The sequence below is a fragment of the Telmatherina bonti genome (genome assembly GCF_933228915.1).
Source record: "Telmatherina bonti genome assembly, chromosome: 8".
Classification (NCBI taxonomy): Eukaryota; Metazoa; Chordata; class Actinopteri; order Atheriniformes; family Telmatherinidae; genus Telmatherina; species Telmatherina bonti.
This window is the reverse complement of record NC_136626.1, coordinates 8,963,134-8,986,338: the sequence shown is the minus strand read 5'-3', so window position 1 is coordinate 8,986,338 and position 23,205 is coordinate 8,963,134. Positions and strand designations below refer to the sequence as shown.

General features: G+C 37.3%; 1 protein-coding gene across 1 annotated transcript; it reads right to left on the bottom strand.

Moving 5' to 3' along the window:
• Positions 1 to 1,723: 1,723 nt before the first annotated feature.
• rgs4 (regulator of G protein signaling 4) lies at positions 1,724 to 6,919 on the bottom strand. Its single transcript, XM_079244762.1, has 5 exons — positions 6,779 to 6,919; positions 6,291 to 6,392; positions 5,014 to 5,078; positions 3,030 to 3,193; positions 1,724 to 2,500 (listed from the first exon to the last, which is right to left on the bottom strand). Exons 1-5 carry the CDS (start codon positions 6,820 to 6,822, stop codon positions 2,264 to 2,266), a joined length of 612 nt encoding a protein of 203 aa, XP_079100888.1. The 5' UTR covers positions 6,823 to 6,919; the 3' UTR covers positions 1,724 to 2,263.
• Positions 6,920 to 23,205: the final 16,286 nt, after the last annotated feature.

The following is a 23,205-nucleotide window of genomic DNA, read 5'->3' as shown; positions in this document are numbered from 1 at the left end:
CACAATTATATATATATATATATATATATATATATATATATATATATATATAGATAGATATAGATATAGATATATATAGATATAGATATAAATATATATTATATGTACTTATGAAATATAGGATATTAAACCAAAACAAGACCAAGTGAAACAGACCACAAATTCTGATTATCCAACACAGTTTTATTTAGGAATAATCACACATGTCAAGATGAAAGCATATTTGATTTTCTACAGACACAATGTTGGTTTAATCACAATACATCTCTATTGACCAGTTAATGAATACAAAGCCACTACTCTTTGGAATGGAAAAAAAAAAAGTCCCTCACTGAAATATGAAGCAACAGACTTGAATTTTACTGAAAAAAATTCCAATTAAATCACAATTTAACTCGTTCTACATGATGGAAACAGTTTAGCATGCAGGAAAGAACACTACAACTGCTGACATGAAAGCATGCTTAAACTTCTAACTGGAAGTAGACAGAGCCACCATTTTCACTGTGTAAGAGATGACAAGATGTTAATAGAGCAAAGCCAGTTCACGAGAATTAATTTTTAAGATAACAAGGGCTTCGGTTACATCCATCTGCCACCGTACAGATGTGACAAGCTGTGAGTCAATGATTTAAAAAAAAAAGAGTTTATAAAAGTGTAAATCTATTCAACTATGGACATTTAACTGACTGCAAAGTGCTTGAGCATATAATTTTCCATTTCATGTCTTGAGATGAAACACACTTTATTATTCTTTTTCTTTAATTTTAGATTGCAAGATTATATAATCAATTATAAATACATTTAATACTGACTGGCCTATTGTAACTGCAACTACTTAACACAGAAATTTAGTCTCCTTGTCATGTAGAAAGGTGGTTCTACCTTTTAGCTCATGGCTCTAGCTGTATTACTTAAACATAAGAGTATTGAACATATCACCTTGCATAAATGATCATTTCTGTAAATAAAATGAAAGCATGCCTTTATCCTCAGTGTCAAATACAATCTGAACTCAGGACCATTTTTTAACCTGATTTTTTAAAAAAAGATTCTAGTTTCGTTTAGCAATCCATATGAAATATCACAAATATGGGGCTACAGAGTAAATCCTGCCAACAATGAAGCCCTCACTTCCAGTTCTACAAACATTACAGGTCACCTTTGTGTTGTTTGCCTCTGATACAAGAACGCCAGCTAGCTTAATATGTTAGCTTGTAATGTTAGCTTTTCTGCTCCAATTCTAGATCCTGCTTCTGTGGCAGATAACTGTTGATGTCTTGCATATAGACTAAAACTAAATCAAATAATGTAAAAAATATAGATTTAGTTAATCATAACATGATTACTATTGACATAACTTGTCTCTGACTCAGCTTACTTTCACTTTCCACCTTTTGAACACAACCGTTGTCCTGGTTTCTGTCTTACGTGTGATTTGATTTAATCAAGTTTTTTCTTTAGGCTTAAACATGTTCATGTTTTAATTTGGACTGTGCTTCATCCTTTATGCTGTTGTTTTGGAGTTCAAACTAACTTTGAATTCAGATTGTTGCATTTTGCAAATTTTTCATCATTGTTTGCTGGTTTCCAAAAACAGAAAATAAGTACTACTGCCAGGTCTCATCCCTTTATCATCCCGACACATTTGCACTTTGAATAGGTTGCCCCCCCCCCCCCCCCCCCCCCCCCCTTATTGAATACTGTTTCACTGGGTTGTGGACATGGTCTTTAGAGAGTCTTTCACTTTTCTTTCGTCTTTTCATTGGTGACTTAAACTTTTTTTTTTTTTTAAGCAAAAGCTTCATATGGTGCTTTGAAGGTGTGCCTGTTGGCTGGAGGTAACTGTAGGTTGTTTTTTTTCTGTTAATATTAATATAAACTGACTTTCAGTTGGAGATTTGGGTTGTGTTTGGTTGGGAGTCCAGAAGCTTTTTCTTTGATTGTAAATATATTAACCCTGAATGTGCACCATTCATGGGAATATGAAACATTCAGTCTGTCAACTTCTCTGATTCAAAAAATTATAAGACAACTAGTGAATACAGAAATGGGAAATGTTACATTTTTATTTAATATGACTATCAATCAAGCCAGTAATTCAACCACAAGTAGAAGTAAAAATATGAAACTTCTCCAAAAGAAACCTTCAAAGTCACTTTCAAGAACATTCTTTTTCCTACTCAATAGTCTCTCCTAATCTAGTTCACTCACATCTTCAATCTTTGGCACCTGCTTTAAATGTTTGTGGGTTTTTTCTTGTTTAGGCACCACCAGCTAACTCCTGCCTCTTCTGACTCCAGTCGCAGCTTTTCTTTTCCAGAGTATTGTTAGTCTCTATCTGACACAGATCCTGCATCAGTTTCGACTTGAGGAAACGCCTATAGGAGTCTTTTTCCATCAGCGTGTAGATCATCTTCTGAGCGTCATTGAAACAAGATGGGCTGGCATTCTCAACTTGCTGCATGGTTTTTTCTCTGGTTGCTGCATCCAAGTTTACCTTGAATGAGGGAGACGAAGGAAAACTTTACAGAAACTACATCTACTGATATTTTAAGAGCACTGCGCTTTAAAGCAAATAAACCAGCCAATGAACTTTTTCTTTGCTGATGTTTAACAGATTATGAAGCTCAGTGGAAAAACTTCACTGGGGAAAAATGGGAGGAAAAAAGAAAACATCAAAAGGAAAAGCACAGTTGAAAGGTAGAAAAGTTGCTTTCATCATAAACCCAAAGGACGCAGATGAATAATGTGCAAGATGGCTTCCATTCAACTTCCAAAAGGGTCAAAATGATCATTAATCTCCAGAATTTGCCTTTTGATCAGGAGGGTCATTAGCTGTAATATTTATGAGCATACTTGGTTACAATTACTGTCAAGTGTTCACTGCAGGAGAATGAAGTATCTATGTGATTTTGACTTTCAAACATCGTTTCTGTTTATTACCTTTTGGAATCAGTTTCAGGTCATTTTGCCACTTTGTTCATGATTTTTTTTTCTAATTTGTTTGATAAAATAGCTGTCACTACCTCACACGGAGCATCAGCCTCCACGTAGTGCTGGTAGATCTGCTTGGCTGCCTTTGCCAGCTTGGATGGCGGAGTCTTCTTGTAGTCCTCACATGCAACCCAGAAGTCCATGTTTTCTTGGCTGAACTCAGACTTCAGGAAGTTGGTGAAGACCTCACGGCCAGCTTGAAGAAGAAAAAAGAAGAAATTTCTGATTAACTTCCAATGCACTTATAGAGCCATTACTGTAGCTAGAGGGACGTGATGACACACTGATGTGATTATCTGTTTCACACAAAGATCCAAACAGAGGAAAGAATGGTTTAAATGACAGTTGTTTATTATCATTATTGTTATTTTTATCAGGGTCCGAGCTATACTAAGTATAGATCGGGCCCTATTGTTTTCCAAATGTTAAGTTATTCTTTTCAGTCTTCTCAGCACAACTCATTCAAATTTGACCCTTTTAGCATCTGTGAAAAGTTGTGAAACTTGGCACACACCACAAGTCCGGTGAAAACTTTGGTAATCTACAGTCCGCATACACTTCAATGTAAAAATGGCTCTACAGCACCCCCTTGTTATTATTATTATTATTATTATTATTATTATTATTATTATTATTATTATTAATAGTTTACTTTTGATTATTATTTTACTTTTAAGTAACCCATATATTAGAGATAAAATTATCCAAGTCCAACTTCAGCTACAAACATCTGTCAGAAACAGATGTCATTAAAACATGAAGCTTTATTAATCAGAAGTAAAGATACTGGAGGGTAACTGGTTTCCACTGGTATTCCAAGCTCATTTGATACATTTGCTACGTTTCCATGGGAGTTTTAATTCTGAATAAAAGTTAATTCTGCTTTAAAAATGACCGTGTAAACACTTAATTCCTAATTCAAATTTCTATTCAGAATCAGAACCCTTCCCAACTCACCGCTCTAAAAAGGAATTAAGTAAGGACGTCTTTCGTGTAAAGCTCCATTCGAAATTATTTTTTTCATGTAAATTCGTAGCAGCATACATTAATTTGGAATTATTTAATTCTAAATTATTAATTCCGAATTAAAAAACATCATGTAACTGTAGCCATTGTGTTTGAGTAGGTTTGATTATTTGCACATGAGCAGATTCAAAGACTAAATTTATTTCCCTGAATATTCTTCAAACTCTCAGCTACTGTCTGATGACATTTTTAGCTTTTATTTATTTAGTTTTATTTATCTTTCCTGAACCGATGACTGATGGAAAGAACAGGAAGTCTTGATCCAGGCTTGTGTTCTCTGTCATACTGCAGATATCTGCTGGCTATCCCAGAGGCTAATCTGACAACAGATGATGCTTTCCTCAACTTTTACAAAAACTTATAACGTTGTCGTAATTCAGCAGAGACAGCTGCACTGCTCAAAAGTCCAGCACGCTTTAGACGACTGATAGTTGAGACCGCTCAGACCGCCGGGAGACGACGACATTGGGAAGACATGACGATGCTAGAGGTCGGTGTGAGTTCGTTGGTCAGAACTCAGCTGGTTCCCGCAAGGCCATTGCTCCAGTTTTTATCCGAACACTCACGGGGTGAATCTCAGAGGACTTGCACACATTCTCACACACATACACAGAAACGTATACTGTCCACTGGTCACAACGCCCTGAGGGACCGCTCAGTGGTGCCTCGTGACACGTAGCAAAAAAACCAGAGCATGAGAATGAGTTAAGGAGTGTGCATGTGTGTGTATGTGTGTGGTAAATTTCCACACACACACACACACACTCTTGTGTCAGCTTTGTGATGGTCAAACGCTTATTGGTTTCCATTAGTGAGGAATGTTTAGGTCCTGCTCTTGTCTGATAGCATTTCCATGATGTCAGTTTGTAACATCAATTTACTGGTTTCCTCATTTATGAATCTAAATGGACTCAAATCCTTATTATCCCATTTTTTCTTCTCAAAATAATTAAATTTTATATCTGCTAATATGTAAAATATCCCTCTTACTTTCACCGCTGATAACGTGGCTGAAAGACTCCTTCCATTTCTCCACCTCGGCTGCATCAGGCACCCTAACATGAAAAAAAGGTCATTTTTATCAAGTGACTGTCGAGGCTCTCAGTGGGGAGAAAAGTCAGTAAAACTGTGATCAGTGCAGGCTTGATCAGCTATTCTTTTAGACTTCGATACAGCAGGTGTCCATAATTATAATTCTGTATTTCCTGCAGGCTGATTAAAGGGAACAAACAGAAATCAGTAAATCATGTTGCATCTTTTGGTGAAGAAATAACCACCATGTTTGCTTTGTGTTCTCAAGTCTGAGAAGATAAGACTGACACTTGATGCATCATAAAAAATCTATCCCATCTGCAACATTTCACTGATCAGCGATGACGTTTATTATCTAATCCCTTTGCATCATTTCCCATTAAAGTGCTGAAACTTAAAGCAAAGTAATGCGTCCATAAAGACTTTATTAGCTTGGATCAGCAACAAGATAACATAATGATAGCAACACCCAGTGAGGATACTGCATTCTGCATGCATGGACATGATGACAAACTGAATATTAATCATGTGTCATTAAAAGTATAATATATTACTAAAGAAAAGGCAAATGCCATCCCCTTCTCATAATTGTCAATAAAGGGTTTCCTGTGTGAGCAGAGCCTACAGGTAGAATTAATATTTGCTCTTCTGCAAGGTTACAGGTCCAGACTAAACCCTTCCAGCCAAAGTATGAACAAGTCAGTCATAGTATTAATACAGTCCTAATTGTTCTAATCTGGGTTATGAAAGAAGAAATTAATTGTTTTCAAAGCAAAACATAACAAGCACAAATGAGGTGGCATTAAGCAGGAAATCAGACATTTAGCATGTAATGAGATAGCTCTCTAGGTAAATACGTCAAACTGAAGCATGTTAACGTTTTTCTCATCACATCTTCATCTCTGTAAACGGTCACATCAATACTCAACATGTACAGTGTGAATATTTTAACACCACAAGACAAGTTAAAGTCAAAAACAAGCTGTTTGTGATTTTTAGTTTTTGGCCAGTAAAATAAATAAAGTTTAATAAACATATTCATCATTAAACATCACTTTCTACCCAAAGACATGCACATCACAGCCGGTCTTATTTTCTAATGCTACATGACTGGAAGCATCAGATTTAATAGATAATAAATGAAATTTGGATTCATTCTCTTTGATAGAAAGGTTGAGAAAAAGACATGCAAACTCATGTTAAACTGTCCAGAGAAAAAGATAACATCTTCTGACCTCTTTGCAGCAGCTGTTTTCTCTTTTATCTCCTTCTGATCAGCAGCGTGGGGTTCAGGTTTCTGGAGTAAGAAGCTTATTTTGTGCTTGATGTCTTTGGCACTGCGGAGAAACGGATGTCAGAAGATCTCAGTTTGTTTGCATTAATAATATCTGCACTAAGCTTTGAATGTTTGAAGATCTGCTTTATGTAAACAGCAGCTTTGCAGACTGACAGCTGGTTCCTCTGTCTCTGCCTTTACTTGTTGCTTTCAAGTTAATTACTGGTTACCGATAGAAATTCCTGTTAAGTTATATTGTAGATATCCAGCATGACAAAAAAAAAAACCCACTTTATATAATTTCTTTTAAGAAATAATTGATAGATTATATATATATATATATATATATATATATATATATATATATATATATATACATATATAGTTTATATCTAATTTATATTAAGAATTTATCTCCACATGTTACTGAAGCTATGCTGGGCTTACCTTTTCAAGCATGTTGCAGAGAGAGTTGTAAGTCCTTTACACATGGTTGGATATTAAATATCCAAAGTGAATATTGTGGTTGTGAATGCAGGGAGGCAACTGCGCAGTTACAAGCAGCAGAGTTTTTATACCAGCGTCCTCCAGTATGAGACAGCAGGCTGTGCTGATCTCCACCCCCAGCAGTGATTTATGCTAACAAATTGGCAAGAAAGCAAACCAGCCAATCACAACAGGCGGAGAGAGGGAGAGAGCAGCAGAGAGGAGAGAGGGAGGCAGGAGGAGGAGACAGGAGAAATTTACAACAGACGGGATCGTATGTTACCTAAACAAAAGGTGTGTTCTCTCAGCAAGGTGATTCAGGCATTTGAGGAACTTGTGAAGTCAACCTTGTGTGGAAATAATGGAGCTTCATTCAGCTGAGAAAAGAATAAATCCAAGCAGAAATACGGTGACAGATGTGACAGACGCTGATTATTTATTCATTTTTCTTCATTTTGTTTTTATTTTGTATCTTTTTAAAATGTAACAATGAATATTAACGGTTAATGAGGTTCACAATGAGGTATATGTGCCAGATTTTGCTCTTTTGGATCATTTTTATGCAAGTCAACATAAAAAAGACACACGATAAATAGGCACAACATATATTTAATATAAATAAACATTAGTTCATTAAAAAAAAAAAAGAACAAAAGGTAGTCAGGCACTAAACATAATAAACAAACATCCATCCATCCATTTTCTCAACCACTTGTGCCAATTAAGGGTTGTGGGGAAGCTGGAGCCTTTCCCAGCAATCACTGGGTGAGAAATTAACAAACATATCAGTGTTAATATGGTTGAAAGTTGTCAAAAGACAAAAGACTAACCCTAATTTGTGAACTCCTTTATGTTTTTTCTTTTTTATACATACTTTTACAATATTGTGACTTTATAAAAAGATTTTAACATAAAAGAAATTGAACAGAAAGCGACCTTTTCCTACACATTTATATTTAATCTAATCACTTGACACCTAAAGGTATATTAAAATAACAAAATGGCTGCTGGTGTCCAACAAAATACAGAAGATTGTGTTCAACAGGGTTTTAACTAAAACTTTTACCATAAATTGATTAAAAAAAGTCTCAAACTATGAAATATGACATGTTATATATAGAATTAAATATGACTTAAGCAATTATGCTATAAGGCTGAAAATGAAATACAGAAATCTGTCATGATCTGAGTTGTCAGAGAAGACACACTTTAACAAACATGATCAGAGTAGATCCTCATCAAACTGGAGAAGATAAGATGATAACTAAAGAATTTAATTCCATAAAAGCCAGGTCAGAGTCAACTCCATTCAAATTTATTAATACAGCACATCAACAGCCCCCGCTGGCCAACGTGCTTCTCAGTAGCTTCATCGCAGATAAAATAATCACAAATAATGTCAATTAAACATAAAGGATAGATGATCTTGACAAATTTCACATTTGAATTTGTAATACAAAGTTTTCTTGCTGTTCTTTCTGGTCTTCTCAGAAGCAACGTCGTTCTTCCAGTGACGACTTCATGCAGACTCCGGTGAGCAAAATGTTGACTGTGTCTCGGCCTCAGGAAGGCTTGATGGGGTCTGTAATTATATAGATGTACCATGAAGTGGAAACCTTTCAGGCTGGCAGCAGTAATGAAGCTCTTCTCTGCAGCAGAAACTCTGAATGCTTCTTTACTCAGGCAGCGGGTCATTACTGACAGTTTTATTGCAGCATTAGATTACATAAAAAGAAAGGGATTCACCAGCTAACTATTACCGTTAGCTCATCCAGTCATAGTAATAAACATCACGAGGGTGAGGATAGTAAGCAAAGGTGTCATTAAGATAACATCAACCCATCACTGTGATTTAATTGTTTTGATTTTTTCATTTAAGCCGAAGAGATTTTAGTAGAAAGAGAGACAATCCATGTGATGAAAAACTGGGTCCAGACTGAGATGTGTGTTAAAAAAAAAAAACAACTGAAACAGCAGCAGATTGTGTAACATGAGCTTTTGTTAATCTGATCTTTTTATATCTTTTGCAAAGAGGCAGTTAGAAGGAATCCAAAAGGCCAGACTTCCAGATGGTTGGACTCTTGTGGATCTTTGGTTCTGATAAGTCCTTCGGCGGGACATTTTCCACTTTGCATTGCTAAACATTTCTGACTTCAACAGCTTTTACATCAGGCTTGCTTTTCATCCATAAAACCAGTCAAGCAGCCTGAGGTGATTATTTGAGGATGTTGTGAGGCTGTTTTTGCGGCAGTAATTTTTCTTTTTTCCTCCTTAAGACTGTGAGCAGCCATCGTCCAAACGAGAGTGGCGAAGCCGATAATGGAAAAAAGACAGTTGTGAAGCTGTAAACTGAAATGCGATATTGAACAAAAGCCAGTCGCATTAATCAGGACGTGAAATGAATAGCCCAAGTTGACTTGTCGTCATTGATAAACAGATTTTCACGTGGCAGCAACCATATTGCATTGATTTGACCAGAAGTATCCTCACATCAGACTGATTGGGTTGTTCTTGTCAGACCTTATTTTATTATTTAGACTCTACATCATTTTAATAGAATTCAATTCAGCTTTATTCAGAGCATTTATTGACAAAAACAGCAATTTCAGGGCACTTTAAATAAAAATAAAAAAAAGAACACAATGATGCCTCTTTAAGTAGGCCATGTTCAGCAGTAATAGAAAAATAACTGAAATAAATTAAAAACTGTGGTTCAACAACAAAAATATAATAATACTAAGAATTAGAATAATTCATGGTTTGCTTGTTGTTTTTGCGAAACAATCATCCACTGAGGACTTTTAATTTCCCTGGACTGACCAGGGCCAGCTGAAACCAGAAGAGCAGCACCAAGATCCTGTTGCTCCATTCGAAATTATTACCTTTCTGTTGAAACCTGCATGTAATTATTATAATCACTAAATAAATAACCATTTGTTTTAAATGACTATTAACAATTTTGTTTTGATGTTAAAATAGAAACACTGAGCTGGGGTACTGGGGTGGGTGCTGTTGGCTATCCACTGTAGACTGCTCCTCTTTGGTGTAGACAGGGCATCTGCCTAAGGGGGTAGGTGGTTCTTGGTACCTGCGTGTCTGGTGGGGGATGGCAGGGTGTCGTCCTTGGCTGTCTGGGGGCTGTGCTGCATGGCCATTGAGCCCTCCTCTGTGTTTTTCTGGGGGAAAATTGTGCTCGTCCCAGCAGTGTGTTGCCTTAAATCCATGCTCTGCAACCTTTCTGCTGATTGGCCCTCCACAACCAGGATAGATAACAATTGCATCATCACTGAAAACTTTGCATTCCTTATCTTTTGCGCACACACTAATGTGCATGTTTATACAGTTCATATTGCCTGCATGTTTAATCGCTGATAGTTACAATTACATTCTTAATTATTTGTTACTTTTGTTGATGTTGCTGTAATGATTCGTGTTTTTCAATTAGATTTTTTTTAAAGGTGCTCCAGAAAATTGTCTGCTTTGTTTTCTCCCAGAGGCCCTTTTCGTTTTCTTTACAGGTTAAACAGCTTGTTGTCTGTGTTCCAGTTATACATTTGTTGCTGCAGTTTTCTATTTGTTATCTTATTTTTTCTTCTCCCCTTTTCTTTGTTTTCCTTTGTTTTGGATGCAGGTGGCAGGGATCAATCATAAAAATTCTATTTTGTTCACATATTTCCTTTTTTGTTTCCCCAAAATGAATAAATATTCTGTTGAAATTCAAATTATGTCAAATCAGGGGTATGCACCCTTTTTTTTAAATTTTATTTTATTGTAATTATTTGGGCAGTTGAAGTGTGCAGTTTACATAATTTGATGGAGCATCCTTAGTTATTTCTTTGTAAAGTGCAAAATGATAATGTAACCTATCAGTAACTGCAAGGAGCATGGATCGCTTTGATCAGCTCCTTCATCTTGACCTGAAAGGACAAACCTTGACATCTACAGCCTTACTCCCAGGCAATAAATAAATTGGATTAAGTGATAGGTGAGCGGACGTAAGTTCAAAGTCTGATAAATGCATGGCGGTAACCATCACTTCCTTTTTTCCTCCCCCTCTCTTCTGGCACCTGTTTTATACATGACCTCATGTAGAAGTTGTGAGACTTGCTCCATTTTCCCTCTTTATCTGATGCATAGAGAGCAGCTAGAGTCCTTGTCTCTAAGTGATCTAAGAGCAGCTGAAGGAGAGACATACCTTTCTAATTGACAGCCGACATTTGTGACCATTTAAAGCATGGAAACCAGCCAAAGGTTCCCTTTGAATGAAGCATGGTGTGTAGCCAGTAAATGTTACTTTTAGAAACTGAGCAGATTGCATTGGTTGTTTGTGTATTTGGTGGTCTTCTGCTAGTAACAACTTGTTTTATAATGAACATTTTTGCACATTCTGCTTTGCACTTCCACTGGAACAGTCTTTTTGAAGCTATATCACAGCCTGCATGAGTTACAGTCACAACAAAATGTATTGCCTGGCCAATGCAAAAGTTGCCACCTGGATTTAACTGAGCAAGTAGGTACAAGTCTCCTTTTGGATCATTTATAAATGAGTGATTATCTTTTAGCTGCAGAATGTTATTTAACCCCAACTGTTGTATTGAGAAGCTGCTCATTTCTTAAACAACGCTGTGGAAAGACACATGGCGAGGTTGAGAATAAGATTTTAGTCTGTTTCAGAAGGGTCAAATCATAGGCATCAAGCAGAGAAAACATCAAAGAAAATGAAGAAACCAAACCTGGGTTAAGAACTGTCCAACGCATTATTTTAAACCTGGAAGGATCTTGGGAAAGCATAAGCTTCCAGGTTGGTTGGAAAAAAATGTCCTAAATGAGGGCGACTGCTGATCACTAAAATGTTTGGTGAAGTTAAATTGAAAAAAGACAACAGTAGAACTCAGGACTAAGTTTAATCGTGAAAGTCAGAACATGTTAGATTAGATTTGGAGTAACAGCTGTGTAGTCGTAAGAAAACCACTAATCAGTGAAGCTAACCGGAGAAAAAGTCTTCAAACTGCTCAGAAGTAGAGATATCCTATATGAGGTTTTAAATTACATAACTTTTACGCGACAACTTTTCAGCTAAGTCTCCTCGAACTCAAAATTACAAAATATAAGAGATGTCATGTATAGTTTGTCTAGATATATGTCTAGTTAGTCATTTGGTCTGATGAGTCCAGATGTACCCTGTTCCAGACTGATGGGAGCATCAGTGAGGCAGATGAAGCTATGCAACCATCATGCCGACTGTACAAACCTGTGAGGAGAGTCTATTTTCTGGGTTTGCTGCAATTTGTCAGGTCTAAGTTCAGAAATATTATATGTCCAAAGAATGAGGTCTGCTGATTACCCGGGTTTACTGAATAAGCAGGTTATTCCATCTTCCCTGATAGTGCAGCCACCAAATGACAATGCCAGGATTCATCAGGCTGATAAATTACACAGGACTGAGATACATCTTGTCATGTAGCAGAATGTTATTGATACAATGTCACGGCAAATGCTGCTGGATGCCAAGCTAAATGCAGCTCAACAAAATATTAGCGTGACCTTTTTTCTTTTTTGGTAGCAACTTTTTTTTTTTTTTGGTGAAGCAATGCATATTTGCTTATGAGAAAATCTCATATGTATGGATTTGTCGTTTTTCTTCTAAATCATTCTGAAGAAAATAAGTTTGTTCGAACATTAAAATACGCCAAGATATTTTATTCATTTATATCAGGTAGGAAAATAAATAAATAAATCTAGCATTTGCCTTTTTTTATTAAATTGAAAAGTAGTTTAAAACAATTCATCTCAATGACTCCTTCCAAGTTTATGTGACATGCAGGAAGAGTTCAGATCGTGTCTTGCATGCTGTGTGGCTGAAACATTTTGTAAGGGTCATTTAAGCCATTTCTTCTCTCAACCTGGAGAGTGAAAGATGTTGACTGAATGGTCAGTCTAATTATTTTTCCATCACCTTGGCGTCACTAGGGTACAGCGAGGGTGTAATTATATCCTCCTCCTGCACGACAGCTATTAACTCCTCTGCTGAGAAATAAAACATTTATTAAGATATTCTAGCCTCTATTTCTTTATTTTGATGAACTGGAGTACAATTTCTTTTCTCCTCCTGGTCTGTGCATTGAAATAGGATGGTGAACAGCATGAAAGAGGCCTGTTTGGTTTCTGTCAACATGGGGCTGAATTTTACCTCAGCCTCCTGCTGCTGAGCAGTGCTGGTCCAGACAGCAGGATGTAATTAGCGCGCCAGAGGCCAGGCTTATACAGCAGCAAGGTGATGATGGCTCTGTGTGTCTGTCACACTCACACACACACAAACCAGCAGGTGTCACAGGAACATACTGAACAAAACAATGCAAGAGTTGACGGTCTGTGGATCATTTATTCATTCAGATATTCATTTAAAAGCCAAAAGTAGGACATAATTACAATAATCTGCTTGCTTTTAATTATTCTTTTAGTAAACTGAAACAAAAAACAGTTTTTGCTTTTTTTATTTTTAATCAGGATCACGTAAGTTGCTATTTCCTGCTTGGTGTGTTGTCACAGTGGAAATATCGCATGTTCTGAGCTCTTTCCAGACAGTAAAAGTTCATCTGATTCTGACATGTTTTTAAATCTCTGGCTTCGTTTGTCTTTTTATTTTATTTGCATTTATGGAGGTTCACCCACCTGAGACAAAGGGTCTTGTTTACAGGAGTGACTTGTCCAAAAATACAGATAAGTCACAACCATACAATGTAATACAGATATAACCTTCTTATTCAAGTGCGAAATGAAATGGATTAAAAAGTTACAAAAACCGGTACAATACTTAATTTTTGAACATACATGGTAGTTTCTAGTGTGTGATGCAATGAGAAATTCTGCTGTAACCTGAACTGCTGGAACACAAAGATGATGCAATTTTTCCAAAGGCTCAGGATGCTCCAGGCCAGCGATGGCTGCAGGAATGTCTGACATGAATGTCACTATGCCATCCAAACTATTCAGAAACACACATTTATGAGGCCAGAAAGTTACATAGTGCTGCTTTAAGGTCACAGAGGGACTGGAGCCAACAGACAAGAGATGACCTGGCAGGTTATCAGTCTCTAGTCTCTCACAGCCGACACAGAGACAGACAAGAAATAACCCTAAGGTCGCACTCAGGGTCAATAAAGAATGAAAAGTTAATCTAATCTTCACAGTGATATAATCCTTTCATAAAGAGAACATGGAATTGGCCCCAACCAGTTGAAAAACCCAAACCTACCACACCACTGTGAAGATTGCATCTTAATTTTAGTGCAACAATATAAATTTTTAAAGTTTATTGTTGGACTAAAATAACTCAAAACAGTCTCTTAATAGGAATGAGGACAAATATGTACAAAATGGAAGCGCCTTTTAAGAATAACCAGTGGAAAAAAGGCATTAAATTTGGATACAACTCAAAACAAGTTTACTTTCAAAGCCACTGAAACTTAGAAACATCTGACTAAAACCTGATGACGCCGTGGGCATGCGGTGGTTGGTCACGGTTTATAGAACAGGATTTTTGTTGTGGAGTTTCTGTGAAAGAAGCTGTTTCTTAGTGTCTGATGGTGTTAGCCTTAACACCTGGTAGCGTTTACCAGATGGGGGAGAAGCAAGTTGTGGCCACGGTGTGTGGAGTCTTTGATGAAGGCCAAGGCTGTCCGGGTGAAGTGGGCTCTAACTAGGGGAGCTGAGAGCAAGTGGTCACCTGTTGTGCTGATCATTTTCTGGATAGTTTTCCCGTTTTGCAAGTATGATCGGAGCACCACACTGCAATTAAATACTGCACAGCAGACTCTGTGGCTGATCTATGGAACTTTGTTCTGTCCAGTGCTTTAAGTGGAACAAAATAAGCGGTGGTTCTCCCTTAATGACTTGCTGTCAGTTTGTCATGCAAATATAGGACAAAAACATGGCTGATACTTACATGTAGATCTATAAATTGATCTGTAGATTAATAGTTTTATAGCACCGAAATGACAATAAACAAACACAACAAGTTCTAAATCAAATCCACATTTGCCAAATTCAAAGTACAATGGAGACACTTTTATGAACTTCAAGCCTCATTGCTGGACATTAAAAATAACACTGAAAAGTAAATACATAAACTTAAAGTTCATTAACCCTTTCATGCATGAATACATAATAAAAACAATGCAACATTTTTCACATTTTTGTTAAAAAAAAAAAAACCCACTGAAGTGGTTTATTTACAAAAATACCCTCCTCATTCATGAATATGCAAGAAAAAAGCTTATAAATAGGTGCCGATTACAGGGCCACGATGCATGAAAGGGTTAAAAATATAAAAAGTTCTACATTTAGAATTATTTAGTTTATTACCAGACTAATTTAACAGTGTATTACTATTACACTTTTCCTCTGTGAAATATGTTTTTTCACAGCATTAGGCCTGGTCCATGCCACTTAGCAATATTATCTTTAATCTAGAAATAATCTTCACAAACTCAAAATACTGACCAGTCATACGCTTAGTTTGCATTTCTGACCTTCATTGTCTGGTGTAGTAAATGATGGTTAAGTAGTACTACTGTCATCACTCAACTCTGTTCCAGTTTGTAACATTACAGCCACCATCGTATTTTTTTTCTCCGCTTTTCCTCTCATTCAAAGCACGTCCACTTCAATGTAAACACAGAAGCGAGTGAACAACGTGATGCGGCGTGACGTTGTGGGCTACAGCAGTCGTTGTGCGTCTAAACCGGTCTTAATACATTTCTGTTGAGGCGACTTTTTTTTAAAAAAAGTTTATTAAGATCAACAAATATAGGTTGTAATATGTGATGAAGTCATAGGAGGGTATACTGATTGCTAAAGAAAGCCGTTTTAAGTCCCAGCATGCACCATACGCTGTAAAAATATAGTCCCGGTAAGCAAAGGGAAAGAATTTAAAAGTGCCGGTACTGCGTATCACTGCGTACTGACCCACTTAAAGCACTGCTTCTGTCCTTTTGTCTTGATGTGCTGATGTTTGCATGTAGTTTCTACTTTAGCTTCCAGGCTCTCAACCTCTGCTCGCCTCGTTAAGTCTGCCTTCCTCACTCTCATCAGTATATTTCACTGTGTTATTGGTAGTACCTTGTATATGAGCTGCTAAACTGTAAAAAGAGGAAACATTACAGGCAGCATTAGACCCATCTGACTCCATGTTTCTAGCAGTTACTTGGTGTTACGTGGTTAAAAGCTCATTTTCAACCCTTGTGGACTTGTAACCCTGCTACATTTGGGAAAAATTGACACAAATTGCACATTTTATTGTGAGACTGAGCAGACAGACTGTGAAAGGATTCAATTTCTCAGAATACCCAGAATGGCTTCAACTGTTTGAATGAAGTGATATCGATTGTTAGCAGGCGATAAAAGCAGTCTGTCAGGTCTGCTGAGAGAATAAGGACTCATGTCAAAATTGCACATTTGCTTGATGAGGATGGTGATGGTTTAGTCTAACAATGAAGCAACTGTATTTAGCAAAGTGCTCTCACTGTGATAAATCTGCTCTAATCTGATGTTACTGTTTTAACATTATTATCTCAGAGCGCCATTTATTGAATGTCATGTAGGGCATCAGCCTCTATTGTTGATGGGATTCACAGCAGGCTTAACCGTCTGCTGGCATTTCTGACATGCTGGTGTCGGATTCTGCTGCTCTGCTTGGGCTGTTTTCATTATTTTTAGAAAAAAAAATGTAACTTTGAAAAAACATTTGGATGCTTTAGGAGATGAATGCTTTACATGCTGGATGTTCTGAATAAAACAATCTACATGCAGGAGGAACTTTATATGACTTGTGGTGTTCTCATCATCTCTGAATGCAGATTAGTGTCAGACTTACTGTAGTACACATTAATTACACACACACACAACAATTAATTGGGGATTTCATCTTAATAGTCAATCTCATGTTTTGTCTTATTTTACTTGATATGTCTTTTTTTTTATTACTGTGTTCTCTGTTATATTTATTTCTTGTGTAATGTTTAATACTGTATATTATATTTCCCTTGATAATTGGCTACTCTAAGAATTTCCCATAGGAGTGAGTGTGAGTGGCTGTTTGTCTGTGTGGCCCTGCGATGGGCTGGCGAGCTCTTCAGGGTGTACCCTGCCTTTCACCCAAAGACTGCTGGGATAGGCTCCAGCTTCCCCACGACCCTTTATTGGATCAAGCGGTTAGGATGATGAAAGAATGAATGAATGTTCCCTTAATGTTAAGATGAGATCCTATAAAGTGTGAGCAGTTTTTTTTTCATCTTACCTGCACAATCTGTTTTTCTTGTTGTTCATATTTTTTTCTTACATTAATTGTTTTTATATTGTGCAAATAAACATAAACATAAATGCAACAGTGAGGCTGTTTGCAAAAAGAGGCAAAGCAACATCCTCCTTCTGCAGAAAACTAAGGTCTTTTATTGCAGAATTAATGTTTATACTATAAGAATACAAACAGCTTCACAGCTGTCGTCAGCAGCAGCAGCAGAGTCAGTGACTCAAAAGAATGAGATAATAAAGTTTGGATCTTTGCTGACAGTTGTTCTTGATCCTTTAGAGATGATTAAGCAAAAGAAAAAAATGTCTTACATGCAGAAGTTTATAAAAAAAAAAGTCAGTTCAGTCGTTTCTTCAACTCTGTTGAAGTACAAGTTCAGGAAATCATTCCTGCCCACATGATGGCATGAACCAATGACTGGGAAAACATTTTGTTATTTTGTTCTATTCTGATATTTCTTGCGAAAAAGAAACCACGTGGTTTAAAACAAACATGAATTCTCTGATTTCTCAGGTTTCTTGTCAGTGCCTCCCTCCTTTCTTTCTCTCATCTCCTGAACACGTCAGCCATAGAAACAGTCTTCCTGCCAAGCCCTGATTTTCAAACAGAAACTTGCAGAACGTTGTTTCCAAAGCAAAACATCTCATCGGAACGGCTCCTGAGAGTTTGCTTTTGACCAAAGCAGATGAACCAAACGAGACTTCCAACCCTGGGAGTTGTTGTAGGGAACAGCTTGGTAGGAGAACTACTCTCTGTGTAAATGCAGTATATTTAATAGGTTGGGTGGCAGATCAAATTTACTGTTCCATTAATGGCTCCAAAGGTCAACAGCAGTCAAGGCAGCTTCAGGATGCTGAATATGGACTCTCATAAAACAGCGCAGGTGACTGGTAATGGCCTCGGTAAAGTGGCTCAGCCTATATAAATGATCCCACTCAACTCCGCCTCGGAGGTGGCACGACTGGGCTTCAATCTCATCAGTTTGGTAGAGGACAGTTATTAAAGGGTAATTGCACAGCATTAAGAGCAGCATTTGTCATCTGGAGAAATAATCTAGATGACAGGTAAATCTCAAATGAAACTCAGGAAAATATTTTGAAAAAAACACTGAAGATATTTGTTCCATATTAACATGCCGACAGGCACTCAGTTTACTGTCCTTGTTTTGGTAAATTGATATGTTCGTGGTTCATGTTAGGATCACGATCCTATTAAAAGCCTGCATACAGAAAATGATGCCTTTATGAAAGTTTATAACTCAGTTGGAAAGTGTGCCAGAACATGGTGCACTTTTGAGCTCCCTCCCTCCCTCAGGATGACACCTCTTCCAACACATAATGATCAGTTCTTCTTTTCATTTCACAACTTGGCTCTACTTGGAAATCCTTACCTCTGAGAAGGAAGTGTGAGGAAAGAAACAAAGACAAAGCAAACAAAACACAAGCACTTACGTCAACACTGAAGGCATACAGATGAAAAAAGCAGTTTTAGTAGGAAAATTGAACATTTTCCAGCATTGTAGGGCATTATAAAGCACACCCCCTCTAGAGCCTCTATTATTGGCATGAAGGAGCCAACATCCATCAAAAAAGGACAGAAAATTAACAGCATTTTAGAATTTCTACCAAGGAAAGAGCACAATGAATTGATATTATTTACAAGTAATATATACTTGCAGAAAATAATGTTTTTATCTTCATTCTACTGCAAAACCATAAAAGTAGGAGCAGACAGAAGAGACAGTGGAATCAGAATCTCTAAATGTTGACGGTGTCATCATTCAGAGGCAATTGCATTATGTAATCACATTTCATGAGTTACAGCAAAGGTCTTGGCTCTTACTACTTTAAAGAAATATGAATGGATTCAACAATGGAAACAAATCCGCACAAAAATTTAATCAGCTGGGGTTTGTAAAAAAAAAAAAAAAAAAAAAAAAGCGGTTGGCTGTCTGTTGGTCTGCAACTAAAACCTATAAAAACAGCATCTTGCAGGCTGTATTTACCAGGTAATGTTGTGTTGCATGAAAATGTTGTTTTGGTGTTTCAGTCCACTCACTGGTTGCTGATTATCCAGCAAAAGGGTTTTGAATAAAACATTATCTAAACTTTCTTGCAAAATCCCAGATACAGCCTGTAACAGAAGGTGATTAAATCTCCTCCCAGTACACGTACTGGGTTGACTATCATGGTGCTGAAGGCTTCAACAAACAGCTGCTGAAAAGCATGATGTCCTGAAATCATCAGGCTAGTTTATCAGCTGCAGATAAACACAGCTGGAGGTGCCAGCTGTCTTGCTGACAGGTAAAATACATCTTTTTTTTTTTTTTTTTTTTTTTTGTCTCCAAGTTCTTCTCAATTTTAGAATCTCTGTGTAAAATGTTAAAATAGATCTTATTTATAATTGTACAAAGAAAAAACAATGAAAAGCTGCTTAGTATCTCTTCAATAAACAGGAAATGGGAAACATTTTACCACAGTTGCCATGTTTACTTGGAGTTTTAATTTCTGTTTAATTCTGAAAAAAGTTAATTCCTCTTTAATCAGATGAAAAATGACCATGTAAACATTTAATTCCTAATGCAATTTTTTATTTGGAAATAAACGTAATTCCGATGTAAGTGGCTGCTTTATTCGCATTTTAATTCCGAACTATTTAATTCATCTGTCATGTAAACTTTGATTCTGCTCTAAGTTAATTCCGGCCGTTCTGAGCATGCTCGTTACCTTGTCCTGTCCCGATGACGCGCATTGTTTTACCTCCTGTGTTCGGTGGTCTATGTTTCTTCTTCTTCTCAGTTGCTGCAAAAATTGAAGTAGTGTTGAACTCGTGTCGAGCTGCTACTTCACATTTATAATAAAATTGCTGTGAAACTGGTACTTATTATGTAGTTTTTACAATTTACAACTAGAAAAGACGAGAAGCAGGGAGCCAACTTTGTTTATTTCCAGTATACGTCATACGTCACGTCACCCTCTGTCCAATCAGAGCCCTTCCCAACCTGCTGCTCTAAAGAGGAATTAAGTAAAGACGTGTTTCATTTAAACCTTCATTCGGAATTAATATTTTCATATAAGCTCATAGAAGAAAACTTTCATTTCAGATTATTTCATTCTGAATTATTAATTCCAAATTTAAAACATCATGTAACCGTAGCCAATGTATGCAATAAATGAGGGTGGAGGAGGTGGGGTGACAGTGCTCACAGCTTTTGGGAAATTTAAATGTTGTTTTTGTTTTTGATGTCTCTGTAGCGAGGGAGAGATCTGCCTCAGATCCTTCCAGCTCTGTTCAGTAGTGCAGCTGCTCCACCATGTGCTGCAGCATCGGCCAGCCGGCTCTCAGTGGACGGATGATAGAAGTTTATGTAAGTTGCTGAAGTGGGAATAACTGCTTTGAGTTTTTAAGCTCTGCATTCTCTCTACTTCTTCACCACTGACTCAGAGGACTTTAGAAGTCTTTGCTCATTGGTTTAAATCTTGATCATGATGCTGAGGTTGTTGCTGCTTAGTCAACATCAGTCCACTAAATGACAGACATGCTGTCTGTTGGCTGTTGTGCTGCTACAGTGGTGGTGTCTTCAGCAGGTTTAGCAGTGGCGATGGGTAAAGGAAAGGGGGAGCAGTCAGGTGTGAAGCCTCAGGACCACAGCTAAAGATGTTTGATAGTTAATTCCAACTATTTAATGAAATTGAATTGAGCTTTAATTGACGAGTACATTTCACAACAGCCATGCACTTCACTGACAAAGTCAACTTATTAATTTATAATAAGTATGCTAAGGAACGTCAATTTACAAAATAGTTTCCTAGCTATTGAAAACCGATGGATTTAATTTATTCTAGTCTTTGATTCAGTTCTTCTATTGTGAGTATGCAAGAAGCAGGAGGTGACATTGCAGATGTGCTTGTTTATCATTTATTGGCTGGTAAACATCTGCATCTTTTAAAGAAACTCTGCATAATTTTCTGACCCGTTTGGGTTGCATTCTGACATTCTTTCATCATGGCCGTCATTGTGCTGCAGCGCTGCACCCAAGGCTTCAGAATTTTTTACTAGCCTGGAGCATGACGTCACACCTGTGCTTTGCTTCACACTGTTTACAGCAACTGGATATCAACAGAGTAGCTGCTGTGAATGCACACCATGGTTTATTTGGCAAGAAGATGCAACAGGATATTATCAGAGGAAGCGAAGAAAAGAGCCTAAAAAAATTATAAGAAATAAGACGAGCATCAATATCGACTGACTTTCACTGGCTGGAGAGAGCTCAGAAAAAACAAACCAGATGCAAGAATTTGCCTTGGTTAGGGGAATTAAGAAAGCCTGCCAAAGTTTATCAGTAATACTAATGAAAAGGGGAGTTGTGTCATTGAAAAGGGGGCAAAAGAGTTGAGGCTAATTTCCTGTCGGAGCCAGAGCCCAATAAAAAGTTAAAATATTTGATTAATTTCATCTGAAACCGCATGACTAAACACTCCCAAGCCTGGTGTTAATGAGTGTTGGTGGATTTTTTTCACAAGAATAAAAGCATATTTGATTTGCAGATGGTGATTGATAAACTGATCAGTCTTGAATTTCTCAGCTAGTTGTGAATATTTTACTCTCTGTTCCTGCAGATTACCTTTAATCTGCTGTAATTTAGCCCACCTGATTGCATCTGATGATCTTTGCCCAACTTATCCACCGCGGTTCCAAGGTGGGACAGCAACAGCTGTTGAAAAGGCAGAACTCATAAAACTGAATAGACTATTGCCGGCGATACAGTTTAAACACTGGCTGTGTCCATTTGAGAAGGATTACATTGTGCAATATCAGCTGTCGCAAGAAGCTTGTCGAACCCAAACAGTGGAGGAGACTTTTCCAGTCAGCTAAATGGCCCGTGGCGCAGAACTCAGTGTTAGTACAAGCTGCTGTGGCGATTGTTTACAGGCCTTGTCAGTAAGCCTTTCCCGTCTGGCCATAATGAGCAAAAATGAGTCTACGTGAGGAACAGCATGCAGGTCCGGTTATCAAAAAGTCTGTTGCTAGATGGCCCCCTATTCAAAGCTTTAATCTCAAACAGTGACAGTGTGATGATGGATGAGTCACTGAGGTGTGTGTTTGTGAGTATACTATATCTGTGTCACTTTTAAGTGTTTGGTGCTGTGCATAAATTGGGAAGTTTGCCTGCATGCATTTTTTCCGTAATTGTGTGTCTTCGGAAGAAGATTAAGTACCATACGATTGTTTTGTTTCCTTGTCAAGATGTTTTGTATGCTTGGTTAATGGAAGATGCTTTCAAAATGTGATGAATGGTGGAACAGCGTTCAAGGTTGCACTTTTTTATTTTATTTAAAAGCTTAAATATGAATTTTTATTGCCAAGCCCTGGAAGGCCAAACAACAGCGGATTAGGTGCATAAAGGCAGTGCATGAAGGTGTGTTGGAGAAGGGTTGCGTCTAAAAGTTACAGAACAAGAGATCTTCATGACTTGAATTGGGCACCAGTCAAACTTCAATGACAGAAAAACTTCTGTCTACTAAATTTAGTAATCATTTCTGATCACTTTACTAAAATAACTTGTTTTGTGTTGTTGTTGTTGTTGTTGTGTTGAAAAAATGTTGTTTTCTTTGTTTGTTTGTTTGCTTTTTGTCTTAGAATGAGCCATTTATATCTACCTGCAGTGGGTGCACAAATATAGCAGCTTCCCTAAGCATGCTAGCGGATGCTAATTTAACCACATCGGCCCCTGAGGTTAAGATTTAGCTTGTTTTCTTTGGACTCTATACTAGTTGATATAATCAACAATAAGTGCATTAGTCTCTGCAAATGCAGCAGTTTTATAACCCTCTCAATTAGAAAATATAGTTTGGCAAAAATAGTAGCACAAGCATGTTTTCCAGTGCTTCGTTTTTCATTCTTACTTTACCAAACAAAGGCTCAGATGTGACTTCTGCTGCTTCCTCTGTCTTAAACAAATGATTCATTTTAAAATAAAAAACGTTTGCCTTTGTGGTTGAAACCTGTCGTCTGTGTATACCAAACCTCACATCAGCATAAAAGTGGCACCTGTAGGTCAGAAGCCCATCTCACTTAC

Bases quoted from the DNA above. Each gene is read 5' to 3' on its own strand.
- rgs4 (XM_079244762.1), bottom strand. From the start codon at position 6,822: ATGTGTAAAGGACTTACAACTCTCTCTGCAACATGCTTGAAAAG. The intron at 6,393-6,778 runs GTAAGCCCAGCA...GTTTCTCCGCAG, and splicing joins TCTGCAACATGCTTGAAAAG to TGCCAAAGACATCAAGCACA. The intron at 3,194-5,013 runs GTAAGAGGGATA...TTCTTCTTCAAG, and splicing joins CCACGTTATCAGCGGTGAAA to CTGGCCGTGAGGTCTTCACC.